Here is a 21,314-nt window from a genome sequence, read left to right on the forward strand (position 1 = left end):
AAATATGTTTCAACTAAAAATAATACCACAAATATTACAATCTTAATTTTGACGAATCAGTGCCTTTTATTTTGTTACCATGACAACAAAGAATTTCAAAACTGTTACTTTCGTATTCGGCATACCTCATAACCCATATGTGCTAATTTTCACTTATATATAAAATATATAAATTTCAAGCAACCAGAGTCGCTCATTTTGTTGCCATGGAAACCAAGCATTTCGAAAGTGTTCCTATGTTATTCAGCATACTTCATAACCCCTATATACCAATTTTCACTTAAATCTGACAATATCTAAATTTCCACCAATCATGGGGCTCCATTTATATTACCATGGCAACTAATATTTTACCATTACATCTGGCATCTAAAAGTGTTACTATACACTAATTGTAATCAAATTGGACTCTGGAATCTTAAAGAACCGGAAATGTTTAGCTATGTATATTAAGAAAAATGAGTTCTGTTGCTAACTGCACTCGCTATGATTAAATAACCCAAAAAACTATTTCCCCATATTTTGATTTTGAAACTAATTCACATATAGACAGAGAATGCCCTAAGAACATTTTAAATGCAGAGCAAAATAGTGGACACCTCCTTTAATATGGTTAAATGAGATGAAAAAGAGCAATATTTCATTTTCGATTTTTCCAAAAAGTGTTAATCTTTTGTTGAATTATTATTTAAAACTAAAATTTCCGTTCAAAATCTGAGAAAAAATAACTCAGATATAAAGTATACTATCTACTCAAATGATTTATGAATAAAAAATGTAGAATAACTTCAACAAAGGATGACCATTTTGACATATTTGTGAGGAAGATTTTGGGCCTTTTTGAAATTACAAAAGGAAAAAGCAGTCTTATTTTAAAGGGGTAACTAGAAGTACTTTCGTTATTCAAAGTTTAGAGAGACTTGGGCTGTTGGCAGTTTCAATGGGATTTTTAATATTAGCTTGATCACCACCTTTTACGTGAAATGCATGTTTAATTTTCATTTTTTTGCCCCTGTTCATATGAAATTTTCACTTGAAAAAAATGCCTGAGTGAATAACAATTCTATGGTACACCTAATTGATAACACGTGAATATGCAGAATGCCTAACTTTATTATTGTTGACTCGTACATTTGTAAATTCTTAATATGTAACTTGTCAATTTCGACGGAAATCTATTTCTGTCATCCAAATAGTAAAGTCATTGTGTTTACTTATTATCTATTGAAGATTCAACCATCATCGGTTTGACCGGGTTTGACTTTTCAAACAAACACATTTAACCATTTAATGTGAAAATAACAGAACGGGGAAACCAGAAGCGAAATTCAAAACCACGACGAAATAATATATACATGCATTGAAATAGATAGATATTTTACAACATCTTTGGTAATTCGTAGTGATACAAGAAAAGTACAGAAATTAAATGGTTACGAATATGTAAGCGCATTTTTTTGCATTATACTTAATCTTTCCAGGTTCCACATTTAGATCTTCACAGATCAACAGAGGCATACGAATGGTCATAAAAAGTTTCTAAAGTTTCAGGTAATTGCTAAATTTACACAGTATGTTGTAATAATCTACAGGTTGAGTCCCAATGAATTTCCCAATACTAAAACAGTTCTGAACAATTCTCAGCATCGCTTAAAGTGGATCCAACTAGCCATTGTACTGATTTTGTACTATTTTGCAACAGATAACCTAGAAAGTTTATTTGTGTAATTTTTGTCCTTACTATTTTACAATTAAACGTTTAAAATGTTACTACAAAACAAATTTTGAGAAAAAGGTTCGAGTTTGTCGGTAAGAAACAACCGTTATATGCGTTATAAATGCATTACACAGATACAAAAATCAGTAAATTAACTGCAAAATGTCACCGGAAAAGCTAATGTATGCAGTCGCAACATAGACTGTTATGAAACTACTTAAAGATGCTCCACCGCCGACAGAGCACAAATGATATTCATCATTTGAACAAAAATTAGTGTTTAATCGTTTATATATAAGTCTAACTAACACAAAATATAATAAAAAATACTTTATTTTCATTTGGTGCATGCGCAATCAGTACATCATTCCATATAGGATATAGTGCCACGGATTTTTTTTGGGGGTGCAATTAATTATTTTTCATATTTTTAACTTACGTAAAATTAGAAGCTTAAATTTTTCAACGGCGGTAATGGTGTAAAGCAAGTAATTTTGTAACGAAAAAAAAAAAACTAAATTGTCTGCTCCTGTTTTTTGATAGTGAAAATATACCATTTGTCAGCGTGGTGCATCTTTAAATCATTGAAATTCTTAGTTTAGAATCTATATTAGATAACATTGTAACTAAGTGAATAAAAAACGTTTATAATCCACTGTACCATTAATAGTACAAACGTTGGATGAAATAATACCATTAACTATCAAGTGTGATTCAACTGTTGTGTCGAGACATGTAGTATTATCAGAAGTATCACTTTACATACACACAAATACACTGCGGTTATGTAGAACAGAGTTAAAGATAAAAAAAATCTTGATAGATTGATGTGGCTCGAAAAAAACAACGTCATCCGATTTAGTTCGCTTACATCCTGTGATTTTGTTTGTGAATTCAAGCTTAAATGTTAGTGGCGTGTATATTTTTGGAGTATGCATATACATGTACATGTACCAGGAAATCTACTGCTGAACATATTCAATCGACATAAAATGGACAATTGTGGAAAGGTATGTAGTATACAAGGACTATCAACTTTATAATGCAGTTGATGTCATCATTTCGATGTTACGTAGGCATTTGTTGTGTCTAGTACGATTAGGACACAATCTTAGATAGATGTGTATATACCTTTCATAGAAATGTCTGTCACAGTTAACAAGATTTTCTTCATTTCATTGAATATTATTCCTGTCATCTCTCCTTTACACCCCCAAAAATGAAAATGGCTTTGGCAAAATAGGATTTTATATACAAGTTTTAATCCTACCATTCAAAACGTAAATGTAAATAATGTTAATCAAAATTATAATCTTGTCCATTGCTGGTACGGGAGTCATAGATAGTTGATTGTCCCCGGCGTTAAATATATGCTAAACTACACCTGGAATTCCTACTTCACTGATGACATTTAACATGATAACAGGTAAACAGTATAGACAGGGGACATAGACAGCAATAGGGGAAAGAGACAGTACAGGACGACGTCGAACGATCTATGTTGTAAGTATATTTAATTATCTGTTTTCTTATGCTTATATGTACTATGTATACCGAGACTCTGTTGTCAGGGTCTCATATGTGTTTTACATAATGTTTTTGTAGTTTGAACGAGGCTAAATATGGTCATATACTGTAATCCCATCTTCAAATGAGTAGATGAAAAGATGTTAGATTGATTCAACATTATTTATGTTAAATGTGCACAGATGCTTTAGTACGGGGTAGCATATCTTGTGAGTGTCATTCTTTGATTTATGCTACATTGCTGTATATTGGTATAGCCTTAATTGAATTTGTTGTAGACGTGTGTTTAAGCTATACATTGTTTGTTTTTTGAGCATCATCAATACTTTATGTCAGGGAAAATTTGAATATGAAAATGGTGGATTGTTTTGGAGGTTGCAAATCGAACGAATGCATATTACATTTGTAATGTTGCAATATGTAGAATCTGTCATTACTATAGGCTATAAGTAGTACAGGGATTTCAATTACTGTCAAATCGGTGATTACTGAACCGAACGGGGCACATGTAAATGCATCAAACACATTTACACAGATCTTTAAATATACTTAACCTAATGTTCTATACATCATGTCAATTCCATATTAACGTGAAGCCAACATGTTCTTTAAAGATACCATAAGCGAGATATAGACCCTCTATAATGTTTGCTTAATCATTGTATAATTTGAATTATCTACTTCGGATAAATATTGATCACCATACACCATAATGTCTATATAGTCTGTATATATGGGTGGTGCATACTGAGCGGACCTCGCTGGTAGGATTATCCGCAACCCTTGGGAAACTCAAAACTATGTCTCATTAATGTGTTTTTACTTTTAACAGCCCCAAAAAATTAATTAAATTCAAAATATTATTTTATATACAGTCTCTCTAAAAATGATCTTAGACACATATTTGAAAAACTATTCTTGTTGTTGTTATCTAACGTATATTATAAATGTGGTTGGTGACACTTCAATGATATTGTTGTTATAACTTTTACATGTACAGCGTATAATCCGAGTATTTTGAGGTAAGCGTATTCGCATACATTGTGATACATTCGGCGAAGATCAAAACAAATGTTTCGAATTGTATACAGGTTAAACGAGTTGACCTACAAAATGTAGATATAGTTAAACAGATTCGGCTGTACTGCTATGTGCTTTACTGTACCGATAACTTTGAGCGTTTATGGTCAAGTATAAAGCAAAGATATTTCAATACCAGTTTTATTTTCAATATACGACAGTCCGGAATAATACCCTCTTTTTGTTGTCATGGTTACTTGTAAATAGCTGTAATAAAATACCTTAAAAGAGATGACATGTGCAACAAGCTGGTTTAGAGAGTTTATTAAAATATGAGGAAAAATTAAAAGGATACAATAAAATTATTCGAGTAGAAAGTTATACGAGATCAAATTTTGCCTTTAAGTGTCAAAGTGAGATTGATATCGCCTCCTCGTGTGTTTTGTGGTACCGTTTGACCACAATATGAACATTTACATATTGACAAGGACACTTAAATCAGCATTCATCAACACAGACAAATTTATGTGATCAGTATGTGTGATAACCTTGAAAATGACAGCGTGAGGAGTCAACAGTAAAAGTATCAAACCAACCAATGTAAATAAAACTAATCTTGGTTCTTTATCTGACTGTAGTAACAAAGTCTATATATAGAGAAAGCAATGTTGTTTTCTCATCGTTTGGTATGCTTCAAATGATATACGATCTGCTTATTTGTTCTTAAACGAGATATCTACTCACCTCTGTCAAGGATACCGACACTAGTTTTATTTTGCCTGTGAATATTTCCCGTGCACTCCCCCCCCCAAAAAAAAAACAACAAACAAACAAAACCAATCACTTTTTAATACTTATCATTCATCGATGATGTTTATCTTTACTTATATGACCGTAAGGAATTTGCTATAATGCATTTCACAAACTCAAGTTGTTATATTGTGTTGAAGTTCCGTTTCTTTGTATTATTTAGGTGTTTGATTTTCTTTTTCAAATTTTGCAAATGAAATTTTCATATATGTGTTATATAAGCCATAAACAGCATGCACTTATAATGAGCTCTAATGCTTTAAACACACATATTTTGTTTTCCAAATAATTGTATATAATTGTACTTTCTCTCCCTCTGGATGATCATTGTTTGTCGAGAAACACCAAGCCTTGTTCAACATATTTTATAAGCTAGCAATCGGGGATAGGGAGAATGTTCCTCTAGTGCAATTTTGTAGTTTATGTACAAATTACATCAAACCGATACCAGAATGAATTTACAGGGGATTATGGACCAGAATACGATAAAGGAATGACAAGACATATTACGTAGTGGGAGGATATATGGGGCTCACGTCCAACATTTACGTAACTCAATAACAAACACTACATGTTTTGGATAAATCAGCTTAGGAGTATATATCTAGTATTATAGAAAGCGATTTTGAAGGATTAGGGTATGTTATTGTCAGATTTCAGTATGTACCAGGATTATATAACAAACAACATAACAGTTGTACCAGTAAACACACAAAGTTAGTGTGTTAAATCAGTGTACCCGACTGGGGTAGCCATAAAAGACGACTATATACATTAGATCTGATAGTCACTTATATATAACATTAATCTTTCTTTGTGATGTCTTTTGAATCAATGTACGTATTGATAATTATACAAAATAAAACTTGTTGTAGTTAAAGTTTCTGTGAAAATTTAAATTCCTTTCAAAGACACCACAAGAAGGTGCGAATATGATTATAGAAATAGAGCAGGCCATTGGACATCGGATGAGTATTCACAGAGAAAATACAGGTTTTATTTGTTAATTACGGATAATTCAATTGTACATTTTCATTGTATGTTATCTTCTCCTAACGTAACAAAACAAACATTTTCATTGGCTTAAAAAACGTATGTTTATCTTCTCCTAACGTAACAAAATGTTTTATCAGATTTAAACTGATATCTTACTTGTAACAGGTAATTATAATTCTATTTTAAAATCCACAAAATCTGAGTGCACTCTAAACTGTTTATGAGAGTATCTCCAGGTAATACACTATTTATTCCTCTATCACATTTTTTGTCAAAAATATATTCAAGTCAATCCTTAAAAGTCATATGAGTATCTAACTTGTAACAGGTAATTAATAATTCTTTTTTACAATCCACATTGGAATGTCTTTATAAGTTCTTAGGATTTTTAGTCACTGAACTGGGGTATCAATTTTAGCATCTATACAACTGTTTTGTTTACTTGTAACAGGTAATTAATAATTCTATAAATCCACATTGGAATATCCCCTATACAACTGTTTTGTGCATTAATTAAAAATTCTTTTTAAAATCCATCACATACTTTTTTTTGTTTTGTAACAGGTAATTAATAATTCTAATTTACACATCCACATATTTTATACGGAACTGGCCGTAAGTTTATTATAACAGGTAAATACATTGTTCTCGCTTATACAACTGTTTTTAGTAATGGTACTGAACTTATCTTACTTGTAACAGGTAATTAATAATTCTATTTTACAAATCCACATTGGAATATCCCCTACAACTGTTTTAGTCCCTGACATAAAACAGAGAAATCCACATTGACGACTGTTTTTAGTCCTCAGAGGTAATTAATAATTCATTTTACCTCCAGGCATACAACTGTTTTAGTCACTAACTGAGTATCTTACTTGTAACAGGTAATTAATAATTCTAACAAACGTAAATACAACTGTTTTGGTCAAAGAATATCTAACTTGTAACAGGTAATTAATTTTTACAAATCCACATTGGAAATTCAACTGTTTTAGGTAACTTATTTACTTGTAACAGGTAATTAAAAATTTTTTACAATCCACATTGGTTGAGTATCACTTGTAACAGGTAATTTAATTCTAAGTGATATCCCCTATACAACTGTTTTAGTATGAACTGAGTATCTATCTTGTACAGTATTTTACACAAACCACATTGGAATACCCCTATACAACTGTTTTTCACTGCTAAAATTGTAACAGGTAACAGGATTTTTGTACAAATCCACATTGGAATAATTTAACTGTTATTTATGTTAAATCTAACTTGTAACAGGTAATTAATAATTCTATTTACAAATTCCACATGGGAATATCCCCATACAACTGTTGTCACTGAACTGAGTATAATTTAACTTGTAACAGGTAATTTCCTATAATTCTATTTTACAAATCCACATTGGAATATCCCCTATACAACTGTTTTAGTCACTGAACTGAGTAACTAACTTGTAACAGGTAGAAATCCCCTACAAACAGTAATTAACTTGTAATTATTTTACAAATCCACATTGGAATATCCCCTATACAACTGTTTTAGTCACTGAACTGAGTATCTTACTTGTAACAGGTAATTAATAATTCTATTTTACAAATCCACATTGGAATATCCCCTATACAACTGTTTTAGTCACTGAACTGAGTATCTAACTTGTAACAGGTAATTAATAATTCTATTTTACAAATCCACATTGGAATATCCCCTATACAACTGTTTTAGTCACTGAACTGAGTATCTAAACAGGTAATTAATAATTCTATTTTACAAATCCACATTGGATATCCCCTATACAACATTTTAGTCATGATTTCTTTGTAACAGGTAATTAATAATTCTATTTTAAAATCCTACATTGGTAATATATACAACTAGTACACATGGTAAACTTGTAACAGGTAATTAATAATTCTATTTTACAAATCCACATTGGAATATCCCCTATACAACTGTTTTAGTCACTGAACTGAGTATCTTACTTGTAACAGGTAATTAATAATTCTATTTTACAAATCCACATTGGAATATCCCCTATACAACTGTTTTAGTCACTGAACTGAGTATCTTACTTGTAACAGGTAATTAATAATTCTATTTTACAAATCCACATTGGAATATCCCCTATACAACTGTTTTAGTCACTGAACTGAGTATCTACTTGTAACAGGTAATTAATAATTCTATTTTACAAATAATTGGAAATATCACATTTTTTAGGGTAATTAATCCAAATCCACATTGGGATATCCCCTATACAACATCACTGAACTTTTTGTCACTGAACAAATCCACATTGAATATCCCCTAACAACTGTTTTTGTCACTGAACTGAGTATCTAACTTGTAACAGGTAATTAATAATTCTATTTTACAAATCCACATTGGAATATCCCCTATACAACTGTTTGGTCACTGAGCGGAGTATCTTACTTGTAACATGGTAATTTATAAATTCATTTTACAAAATCACATTGGGATACTATAACAACTGTTTTGGTCTATGATGTGTATCTTTATAGTACAGGTTATTAATAATTCTATTTTACGAATCCACATTGGAATATCCCCTATACAACTTGTTTTTGGTCACTGAAGCTGAGTTATCTAACTTGTAACAGGTAATTATTAATTCTATTTTACGAATTCCACATTGGAATATCCCCATACAACTGTTTTAGTCACTGAACTGAGTTTCTTACTTGTTAACAGGGTAAATTAATAATTCTATTTTACAAATCCACATTGGGGATATCCCGCCCCCTATACAACTGTTTTAGTCACTCTGAAACTGAGTAGTCTTTGTCACTGAACAGAGTAACAGGTGAAATAATTAATATTCTTTTCTACATAATTCCCACATTGGGATGGTCCATCTATACAACTGTTTTTGTCACTGAAGCTGACGGATATCTTACTTGTTAATCAGGTAATTAAGTAATTCTATTTTTACGAATCCACTTTTGGAATAATCCCACTAGACAACTGTTTTAGTCACCTGAACGGTGTATTAACTTGTAACTGGGCTAAAATTAATAATTCTATTTTTCAAATACACATGTGAATATCCCCTATACAACCGGTTTTAGTCATTGGAACTAAGTAATCTTTCATTGTAACAGGTATAAGAAATTCTATTCTTACAAATTCCACATTTGGAATCATCCCTATTACAACCTGTTTTAGTCACTGAACTGAGTTATCTCTACTTGTAACAGGTAAGTATTTAATAATTCTATTTTACAATTCCACAGTTGGAAATATCCACTATACAACTGTTTTAGTCACTGAACTGAGTATCTTAATTGCTAACAGGTATTAATAATACTATTTTACAATTCCACATTGGGATCATCCCCTATACAACTGTTTTAGTCAACTTGACACTGAGTCATCTTACTTGTAACAGGTAATTAATAATTCTTATTTTTACCAAATCCACATTGGGATATCCACCTATACAAACGGTGTTTTTAGTTCACTGAGCTGAGTCATCTAACTCGTAAAAGGTAATTTAATTAATTCTATTTTACAAATCCACATTGGGAATATCCCCTATTATTCAAACTGTTTTTGTCACTGAACTGAAGTATTCTTACTTGTAACAGGAAATTAATAATTCTATTTTACAATCCACATTGGAATATATACCCTATACAAACTGTTTTGAGTCAATGAACTGAGTATATCTTATTGTAACAGGTAATTGATAATAATTCTATTTTACAAATCCACATTGGAATATCCCCTATACAAAACTGTTTTTGTCACTGACTGAGTATCTAAACTTTAACAGGTAATTAATATTCTATTTTACAAATCCACATTGGATAATATACCCCTATACAACTGTTTTTGTCACTGAACTGAGTATCCAATCTTACTTGTAACAGGTAATTAATAATTCTATTTTACAAATCCCACATTGGAATCATCCCCCTATACAACTGTTTTTGTCACTGAGCTGAGTATCTAACTTGTAACAGGTAATTAATAATTCTATTTTACAAATCCACATTGGAATATCCCCTATACAACTGTTTTTGTCACTGAACTGAGTATCTTACTTGTAACAGGTAATTTAATAATTCTATTTTACAAATCCACATTGGAATATCCCCTATACAACTGTTTTAGTCACTGAACTGAGTATCTTACTTGTAAACAGGTAATTAATAATTCTATTTTACAAATCCACATTGGATATCCCCTATACAACTGTTTTTGTCACTGAACTGAGTATCTTACTTGTAACAGGTAATTAATAATTCTATTTTACAAATCCACATTGGAATATCCCCTATACAACTGTTTTTGTCACTGAGCTGAGTATCTAACTTGTAACAGGTAATTTAAATAATTCTATTTTACAAATCACATTGGAATATCCCCCTATACAACTGTTTTAGTCACTGAACTAAGTATCTTACTTGTAACAGGTAATTAATAATTCTATTTTACAAATCCACATTGGAATATCCCTATACAACTGTTTTTGTCACTGAACTGAGTATCTTACTTGTAACAGGTAATTAATAATTCTATTTTACAAATCCACATTGGAATATCCCCTATACAACTGTTTTTAGTCACTGAACTGAGTATCTTAACTTGTAACAGGTAATTTATAATTCTATTTTACAAATCCACATTGGAATAATCCCCTATACAACTGTTTTAGTCACTGAACTGAGTATCTAACTTTGTAACAGGTAATTATTAATTCTATTTTACAATCCACATTGGAATTATCCCTATACAACTGTTTTTGTCACTGAACTGAGTATCTAACTTGTAACAGGTAATTATATAATTCTATTTTACAAATCCACATTGGAATATCCCCTATACAACTGTTTTAGTCACTGAACTGAGTATCTTACTTGTAACAGGTAATTAATAATTCTATTTTACAAATCCACATTGGAATATCCCCTATACAACTGTTTTAGATCACTGAAACTGAGTATCTTACTTGTAACAGTAGTATTAATATTTCTATTTTACAAATCCACATTGGGAATATCCCCTATACAACTGTTTTAGTCACTGAACTGAGTATCTACTTGTAACAGGTAATTAATAATTCTATTTTACAAATCCACATTGGAATATCCCCTATACAACTGTTTTAGTCACTGAACTGAGTATCTAACTTGTAACAGGTAATTAATAATTCTATTTTTACAAATCCACATTGGAATATAATCCCCTATACAACAACTGTTTTGGTCACTGAGCTGAGTATCTAACCTGTAACCTTTTTTTCAATGTGGCTCGCTATTCTTTTTTTGGTAGATGTATGTTTATGCTTTGTTAAACCACCTTTTTCAAGTTATGTATATGGTGGTATTTTAAACACATATTCTACAATGCACATTTTACGATTGATACTAAATCCTTTACTGGTTGAATGCGTATCGTATTTTGACAAATTAACAACATGCCTTTTTCATGAAAGTATCTACTATGTTTACCTGCTATATATGAGAATGTCCTTATCACTGTGGCTCAAGAGTCACTTTAGAGTAGGATTTTGTCTTTATATAAGACATAATGGGACGGTCATTTTAAGGGAGATAATTAAGAGGATTTCATGAAGTTCATTGGGCGAAATTGTACGGTGTTACGGTTTTTTGTGCAAGTCTTAGTATTAAACAATAAGTGTGCAGTGTTTGTATTTTGTATGTAACACATCCCATCGTTAGGTTCGGTGTCCAAATCTACTCGCTCTCCATCAATGTCCCGTACATCACCAATGTACGTGCATGCATTCCAGCCATACTGCACGCGCTGCTGTATTGTATGTAACGCTGCACGTGTGCTTTTGTTTTGATGTTGAGTATGGATGTTAACTTATCTGTCACTGAGGATCGTAACGGTACGTATTAACTGTATTTATTCTTTATTTATTAATTTAATCTTTAAAATTATCATTTAATTCAATAATTTTGTTAGAAGTTTATTTTAAACCTAATACATGAACTATCTTGAAATGTAAACTGAAATGTTACACTTCATATCGGTATAAATGTGATCGAAGGGAGATAACTCGTCCTTTGGACCACACACGATATTGGACGTGGATAAAATTCTCTTATATTATAAATTAAGAAATCATCTCAAACCTGGTGTCCCATTTCGTGTGCACTACAGCAGCGTTCGTTAAGATAATACTTGCACAAGCTACATAATACACGTAGGAGAGGGAGTATGTAATGTCTCCCTCACCCGTACAAGTGATGTGACTTGCTGTTTTGCCAAATGTTGTGTGGCAAACATGTTCTGTTCAAATTCTGAAGGGTGTCTATCTCATTTCCTTACTGAACATGGAATTCATGCGTAATTGGATTTATTAACAAAGTCACATTCGTTATTGCGATGTATCATCAGTTGTAGCAGGTTATGCGGATTTTATTCAGTCAATTAATAAAGTGTATGATATTTGATAAACTGTTGACCGAAGGACAAATTAGATTAAACAAGACAACAATCTGGAGTTATTAGACGTTGTATGGATATCTAACTTCTGTAGCATTTAAAATGTATGTAGATTGAATAACAACGCTTTATCATGTACACATTTAGATATTATGATTTCTGAAAAAACAAGACAGTTTTAATTAATTGATATTAACCTTTTTATTTCCGGATTTAACCAATAATATGACCAGTTTTCTTACAACCCGTATCGCTACATGTATATACTAAACATGCAGATTCGTTGCGATCTATCCTTTAGAGACTTATATCCTATTACTGTTTCCTTATTGTCAATTGTCACACGTCTTAACTTTATATTTCTTCTCACCTGTTGTCGCATCTTACTTTTTGCCTCTCATTTTGTTATCTTGGTACTTTCTCCTCGTGTCCTATGTTATTACCTACTCAATTGTCCTTATATTACAATAACTGTACCTGCTGCCCCAGTTCCATGATCGTTCAAGGCGACTAAATTTAGGATCTTACCTTTTCTGCTCTTCCTAACTAACTTTCTTTTTCCTAACGTCTATTTTGACATCGCCTCAGTTTTGACTTTTGTTGAGTGCTCGTCCTTGTAAAGTAGTTTCTGGGTTCTGTCTCCAAAGTGGTAGTTTCTTCTCTTGCTTAGCGCTCAGCATTAAGGATCTACTTTGGTAAAAAGTCAAAATTTTCTGATGACTATTTTTTCTAATATAGATTTTTGGAAACAGGAATTAAAACCAAAGTTCAAAAATGTAATGATATAGTGGTGTGCTTGATTTTGAGCAATTTTGAAGCAAAGATGGATATTTGTCGTTCATTTTGATTTTACCGGAATTTTGCTGTTTGAGCATGCACACGACAAACTAAAGCAATAATTTGCAACTGAAAAGAACAGATTACTAACTTTTTCTAAAATTTTGCAGTTCTAAAGAAAATAAATAGCTGTTTCTAAAACTATCATAAAAATAGGGGATCAGTGTACCCGATGTTCCAATACGAAATTCGTTATTATTCAGCATTTTTTGCTAAAAATTCAAATCCCTATACATATATCTTCACTAAAATGTAAAAAAAAATAGGTTATGATTCCAAACTTAAATGCTTATAACGTTTTAAGCTCCGTGGACCTAAAAAAATATAGAAAAAAAAACAACAACAAAAAACTAGATACAGCTAAAGATATTGTAGCACTGGCGAGTTAAGTAAACATATTTAAGTAAAAAAAGTGTGAAATTTCAACTCTCAACAAATTGTCAGAAATGCACCTTTTCAAAATAGCCCCAAATTGGTAATTTCTTCAAATTTGTGCATAAAAATTCCATAAGCAATAGAAGCCTAATTTTTGACATATTTTCCATATGGTAATTTGCAACAAATTGTGACAATTTTTTTTGTTAAATCACAAAATCTCTTTGATCGATGTTGAAAAGAGACTTCAACGAGACTGAAACCTCAACAGAGCAGACCATTAAGGGAGTGGGACGACTGGTTCGCCCGTTGTTAGTAAACATGACAGTGTGGGGTGTGTTGTTTGGTGTCATCGGCGGCTTACTTCAGTGATACCACACTACAAAAAGGTCAATAATTCCCTTGTACAAGACATAACATGAATATACCGCAGTCTCCCAAAACACGCACCACGCACTCGATACACACTTCACAACGCATACATAGGAGGGCCATGGGAGTCCGTCTGTACATGACCCTGACTGTTAATAGGAGGTTAATTAATCAAACAAATATCTTGTAATTCATGCCCAAATGTGTGATCCTAATATTCTCCGTTTTATTATGTTAATTATCTAACATGTATTATGTTTTTGATTTCACTAAATATACCTCCGTTGTTTTCTTGTCTTAATGTGATACATATATTTACGTAGAGTGTAGCGATCGAAAGGACATCCATCCTGAGGTCTTTTGTATGCTAATATATGGGCTTGGGTTTTATTAGCTCCACGCCTTATTAACAGTCAGGGTCATAATATATGGTCGCAGGCGAAATAAAAATCAATTTGTTGTAATTGAGATCACAGCAATGTGTTAAAATGTATACATCACTATCACACAAGTTTATAATGATGACGATGATGATGACGCATTACATTTGTTATACATTAACGCCTCTTTCACTGTGTTGATGTGTTAAACATGTCCTCGGAGTACAGAAGACACCTGTCTCTGATTGAGAACACATTCACTATACCTGGCGGATTACATGGTCTCTGGCCTCGATAGGTTGAATATTTTGGGTGCTGCCAGACCTGTATCGGCGTATAGAAAACCTCAAATCATAATTATATTGACGGGAAAAGCTTTAATCATATAATCCATTGGATAAGCCTGACTTTGTTAACGAATGTACATTTAGTACAGTAGTTTAACAAGAACGTCAGTGATCTTCAGCGATATAATTACATGTGATATGACCTCAATACAGGACAGTGCCGTTACGTCACGGACTGACGATGACGTAACAATGACTGTCTGTGCAATTTGGCTACATATTTGTTAAAATATTAGTCGTGAGAATTATTTTTTAACAATTGAAAAAACCTATCTAATTGAGATTTGTTTTGGCGGCCCCAAAGGTAGAGCTGTACCTGCTGCACCTATTGCATGATCATTCAAAGCGACTAAATTTAAGATCTTATCTGTTCTATTCTTCCTAACTGACTTTGCTCTTCCTAACGTCTCCATTGACACCGTCTCAAATTTGGCATTCGGTTGAGCGCTCACCCCTGTGCGGTAGGCTCTGGATTCTGTCACATCAAAGTCTAAAAAAAAGTAGAAGTTTCTGTTCCTGCCTAGCGCTCAACAGTTGGACGACTGGTCAGTATAATGTGAACGGGTGGGGTGTGTTGCTTTTTGTCTTCGGCGGCATGCTTCAGTGATATAGCACTATAAAAAGGGCAACAGTTCCACTATACAAGAATGCACAACACGAACATACATGTACCGCAGTCTCATAAAACACGCACCTCGCACTTCACACATGCTACACACCGCATACATGGAAGGCCGTCCTTACATGACCCTTGTTGTTTATAGGACGTTAATTAACCAAACAAACAAACGTTAAACAGTAAGTCTTTTTTATAGTAATTAATAACCGTAGCAAAAATTCGTGACGTCCAAACTAATAATTAACACTAAAAATTTGACAATTATTTTATTAATCGGAACATCTGGCGGACGATGTGAACAAAGGTAGGAAATGACGGGATCCATTTGTACCTACACTTTGTATTTCTTTGCACCAACAGTATATGATATTATGGGTAGGGAACAGTCCCGCTATCTTACCTACACATGAACACAGATGTCTCGGAGACCACACTTACCGAACTACATTTTTGATCACCTCTAGGTCATAGGAGGCTTTATCTTTCTTCTGCTAGCTAAGACTGACGTCATAAAATGCCCCTGTGTTAATGACGTCGTCAAATAAAGTCAACATGAAATATTTCACTTTTGATCAAACTTTGGCCAGCTAAGATCGCGTCGTGTTTGATGATGAAGGAAAGCCGGTATCATGTTAAAAACTTCCTGATTGTCCAGTTAGACCACTGTATCATGCGTTCTGATACAAATGTTATCGCACCTAATAAGCACTCCTCTGCCACGTCAAATCCTCCACGGGCTGTTAATAAGCTAGGAACAATATCCAGATTAGACGTATATAAACAGGTCAAGTTGAGAGCATTGGCCCTTCCGGGTATAAATATGACCGTTCGGATAAGCGCTATGGAAGCGGGATTTTCTCTTTTCGCCATGACGTCATCTTATTGTTTTTAGACGACACTGAACAATAGGCATATATTTCATTTTTAACTTTGGTAGTCCTTAACCAAGTGTGCGATTAGAAAGCCAATTCGCTGTAGCTGTACAATACATTGAAATATTATAAAGAATATTATTGAAAATGTTAAGAGTAAGATAGCTCTATTTACTAACAGTACAATAATTTGTGAATATTATAGGAGTGGATATGTTTTAATACGGGGATTTCTAGATACTAAAAACGGCGTTGACCAAATACAATCAATCCCAGCTTCTGGCCACTGTGACGACAAAATATCCCGTCAAAATGTGACGTTACGGAAGGCGAGACTGATATGGAGAATCATTTTAAAATGTTAAATTTTCTATCAACGCATTAAACGGTTTATCTTAATATCAATATCGACACATAAAACACTTATTCGCTTGTAATAAGAATTCTTATTTGCTTAAAAATTTATATTATAATCTCATGGCATAAACAATGGTGCCTCCGTTTGTAACGCCTTCTATGATTGGCTGATAAGACGACAGAATGATTCAATGAACATTATTAGGTTAAATTTGATGAAAACTAAAGATGTAAACACACTCTCAAATGTTTAATGTTTTACGAGTTTTACTTGTAACGTAATTAATATTGTATGGTTTACACAGTACGTAATTATCGTTAAAGTTGCTCCACCGCTGACAAATGCTATTTTTTCACTTTCAAAAACAGAAGCAGACGATTTAGTATTTTTCTTCAGTTACAAAAGTTACTTATTTTTACACCATTACCATCTTTAAAGAGTTTGAGCTTCTAATTTTACTTCAAGTTAAAAAATATGAAAAATAATTAGTTGCATGCCCGAAAAAATTCCGTAACACTATATCGTATATGGAATGAAGCACTGATTACGCATGAACCAAAGGCAAAATAAATTATTTTTATATTAGTTTTTGTGTTAACTAGACACATTTATACACGATTAAACACCGATTATTGTTCAAATGATGAATATCATGTATGCTCTGTCGGCGGTGGAGCATCTTATATATATAAACAGTCTGAAGAGCTCCCTTGAATGGGGCGAAAGCGCTCACTAGTCAGTCGTTATTGTTTTTATTTCTTATAGATTTCGTCCGTAAGGATTTTTCTTTAAATTTATCATATATATATATATATATACAACGAGCAACTAGTACACGGTCTATGTCAAATGGCACAATGAGAAAGTTCGGCTTATTTTATCTTAGAATCATATTTCTCAACATATTATACTTGCAATTACGTAAGATTCGGGATTAGAAATTGGCCAACATAACAGTGCTAAAATTCTGAATTGAGATGATACATGTATATAATGTAATTTGTAATAGACCGATACTGTTACTATATTGTAAGTAATAGACCGATACTACTACTATAATGTAAGTAATATACTGATACCATTAATATGTAATGTAAGTAATAGAGTAATTGGTATCGTTAACGAACACTGCAGACTCTTTGCGGTTTTTGGTTGCGGACATCAGTGATTGATTTATGGATTCTGGGTTAATATAATCTGTAATTGTGTTAATGTGATATTTAAACATTGTACTTTTGACACAATTTTTTCCGTTTTGTTTCTTTTCGGAACTCTTAAACAGACCAAGACGCTGTCTTTATTCATATTGAACTAATTTGAGTATTTTATATTTGATTTTATATTGACGGCTAGAGCTATTGATAAAAACTAGATTAAAGAAAAACTCCTGTGTACCTCGTAAGTAACTGTTATTGTTGACCTTGCCGTAATGTCAGCCTAGGTATGTACCAGATTGTCTGTGTAGATCAATATTACACCTATATACACCTATACAGATTATCGCCCAATGTTAAGTTCAATCACCACACGCCTTTATGTATTCAGCATTCTGTAAATTAATAGAAGCCCACGGGAGGCGGTGAGAGGACGTAAATCTACCTAAACAGTCGTAAATACTTACCTAGGTTTACCGTTCAGAATCCTAAACGGTAAAGAAACAGTCTGTAAGAAATATGATTCGATTGTCCAAACATGACGTAGATTATTTACCAACATGTATAGTTATATATCGGACAATGAATTAGGCCCCACTCCTACAACAACACGCTGTACCCCCGGGGGCGGAAGTAGGTCAGGCCTATGTCAGTCTACAATGTGTATGTCATATGATCACGGTAATAAAATAAGTAGTTTTGTTTTCTGTAGATAAAAACAAGATAAAACTGTCTTTATTTCAGTTTATCTTAAAACTGTCTGTACCACTATACAAGGAAATGTAACTATTCTTTGTAACACTGTTGATCAGTATTACATCTCTTCTGTCCCCTCTCTCCTGTCCCCTCTCTTCTGTCCCCTCTCTTCTGTCCCTCTTCTGTCCCCTCTCTTCTGTCCCCTCTCTTCTGTCCCCTCTCTTCTTCTGTCCCTCTCTTCTGTCCCTCTCTTCTGTCCCCTCTCTTCTGTCCCCTCTCTTCTGTCCCCTCTCCTCTGTCCCCTCTCCTCTGTCCCCCCTCCTCTGTCCCCTCTCCTCTGTCCCCTCTCTTCTGTCCCCCTCTCTTCTGTCCCCCTCTCTTCTGTCCCCTCTCTTCTGTCCCTCTCTTCTGTCCCCTCTCTTCTGTCCCCTCTCTTCTGTCCCCTCTCTTCTGTCCCTCTCTTCTGTCCCCTCTCTTCTGTCCCCTCTCTTCTGTCCCCTCTCTTCTGTCCCCTCTCTTCTCTGTCCCCTCTCCTCTGTCCCCTCTCCTCTGTCCCCTCTCTTCTGTCCCCCCTCTCTTCTGTCCCTCTCTTCTGTCCCCTCTCTTCTGTCCCCTCTCTTCTGTCCCCTCTCCTCTGTCCCCTCTCTTCTGTCCCCTCTCTTCTCTCCCCTCTCTTCTCCTGCCTCTTTTCCCTTTCACTATAACAAACAATAATGATGTTACTATTTGATATATAAAGAGGGCGTTTATAAGTTAGATTTAATTTGGGACCAAATTTTGAAATTTAAAGTATTTTATTAAAGTCAATATCGCATTAAGCGTTCGTGTTATATTTCGACAAGTGGTGTTATTTCATGTATTTTATTGCGGTATGTTTTTTACATCAAAATTCTTTCCTAATCTGTCCAATCTCAGTGAGAACTGAGCGTGTGAATGTTTGAAAAATGGTACAAATCGTCTGCAGCAGCGCTAACACCCTAAATACACTACATGTAACATATAAACCCAGGCTGTTGTCCAGTATAATAGCAATAAAAAGAAAAATAAACACATTAAAGAATATAATAGAAGATTAAACATTTCATTTCCTTCCGTTTTAGGTGGCCGCTAAGGTCGGTGACCTGTGATTCAATCTGATTATCAACGACAGGAATCCGTGCTGGTAAAGGGAGAAAACTCGTCTGAAAATGTCTCGACCAATCAAAGACAGTAGAGAGCAGTCCATTCACCATACGTACGATAACACTGCGTTCACGATAAGTTATCCTTTCAATGAAAACGACGTTGGCAGTTGTGAAAGCCGCACGCGACAGGACTTAGAGCTTAAAAACGTGACACAGCAATCATGGGAAGCATCACCCCCGGGCGCTGACAGGAGGGGCAATACACGATTTACCGATGGCAATAAGAAACATGATAAACTTAGGGAAAGCGCGACTTACAGTGGATACATAGCCCTAGAGGAGGAGACTGGTATAGGTAGAAAACCTGACCCACGGGATTCTGTTACCCCCAGGTTAACTCTACAGTGTAACATGTCTCTTAGCTCGCCATTCCTGACCCCTAACGGGACGGACGGAGTGAACGAAAAACCCACAGATTCACAGGAAGAATTGGAAAAGAATGGAAAGTTAGAAAATATTGAGCCCGAGAGAGAAACATGGGGCAAAAAGGTGGATTTTTTACTTTCTGTGATAGGATTTGCCGTGGACTTGGGCAATGTGTGGAGATTTCCGTATATTTGTTATAAAAACGGCGGAGGTAAGTTTTGTAAATTTTTTTCTTAAATTTTATATTTTATTTATGAATTTATATTAAGTTTCGTTGAGCCTTAAATCGGCAGATATTAAATCTAAATACTAGATGTATGTACTATTTTAGATAACACTGTTTTAAAACCAGCCTTGCTTTGAGATTGAATATCATGTTGTTATTACTGATGGTATATTTTATATAGACAATGGTTTGTATCTGAACATAGATGTAACATGGCGTATATGATATAGTACTTAGTACATACAATGTGACTGAGAGTAACATGTTCGCCCACGGCCACAGGGCGGCAGGCGGTAAATCATATACTTAGGAGATACTTGTGTGTTCTGACAGCCTAAAACGAGACAGAGAAAAGTAATTCAGTGACAGATATCGAAACCTTCACTCGTCCGACGGATCGATAGTTTTACAGAAGCCTTAAACAAGCTGTGCTAGACAAGAAAACAAACCCGTATATGTCTTGTGTTTTGGGTTTTATATCTAAACCCATTACGACATTGACAATATTCTCCGCACGTTCATCTACGTTATATAGCATAGAAGCTGCGATGTTGGCAGTACAAACTCGAGTATTTCAAACTCGATAAGACTTTAACTGGTACAGGGAAATCTTCGTACGCCACAAAAGATGTTTGACTAGATATATCAAAGTCTACAATGTAAAGATTTGAAGGTTGTGCTTTAAGTGTAGTCATTGATGTAGTGCATGTAAATAAATACTGATTTACAGAGTACATATACATTGCAAATAACCATGTGTAATTATTGGTCAGCCCTGTATGTGTAGAATCAGCTAAATCACAAGTCATTTAAAGAGTTGTGGCCAACACTATCATCAAAGGTCTAGTTGTATTTAAACAACCTTTTCATTTTTGCAAGTCGTTTTACTTTTGTCAGTGTGTTGATATTTTGAAATGGATTTGGAGTAAATTCAGGCTAATGCGAATCAAGAGTGTAAATAAACGTATTACTAAGATTTATATCCGATCGTTTTAACTCCTAAATAGAATACCAGCTTTT

General features: G+C 33.6%; 1 protein-coding gene across 2 annotated transcripts in view; it reads left to right on the forward strand.

Annotated features, from left to right (window-relative positions):
- The first annotated feature begins 3,138 nt into the window (after positions 1-3,138).
- Positions 3,139-21,314, forward strand: part of LOC138332168 (sodium-dependent serotonin transporter-like) — a 64,569-nt gene continuing 46,393 nt past the window's right edge. Inside the window, exons 1-2 of one of the 2 annotated variants that reach the window (XM_069280162.1) lie at positions 3,139-3,220; positions 19,619-20,279. In XM_069280162.1, the coding sequence (XP_069136263.1) occupies positions 19,706-20,279 (574 nt within the window). In that variant the 5' untranslated portion in view covers positions 3,139-3,220; positions 19,619-19,705. Of the gene's footprint in view, positions 3,221-11,853; positions 11,949-19,618; positions 20,280-21,314 lie in introns of those variants that run through there. The other variant, XM_069280161.1, reaches the window with a different exon arrangement.

Source organism: Argopecten irradians, chromosome 9 (genome assembly GCF_041381155.1).
Source record: "Argopecten irradians isolate NY chromosome 9, Ai_NY, whole genome shotgun sequence".
NCBI classification, from domain to species: Eukaryota; Metazoa; Mollusca; class Bivalvia; order Pectinida; family Pectinidae; genus Argopecten; species Argopecten irradians.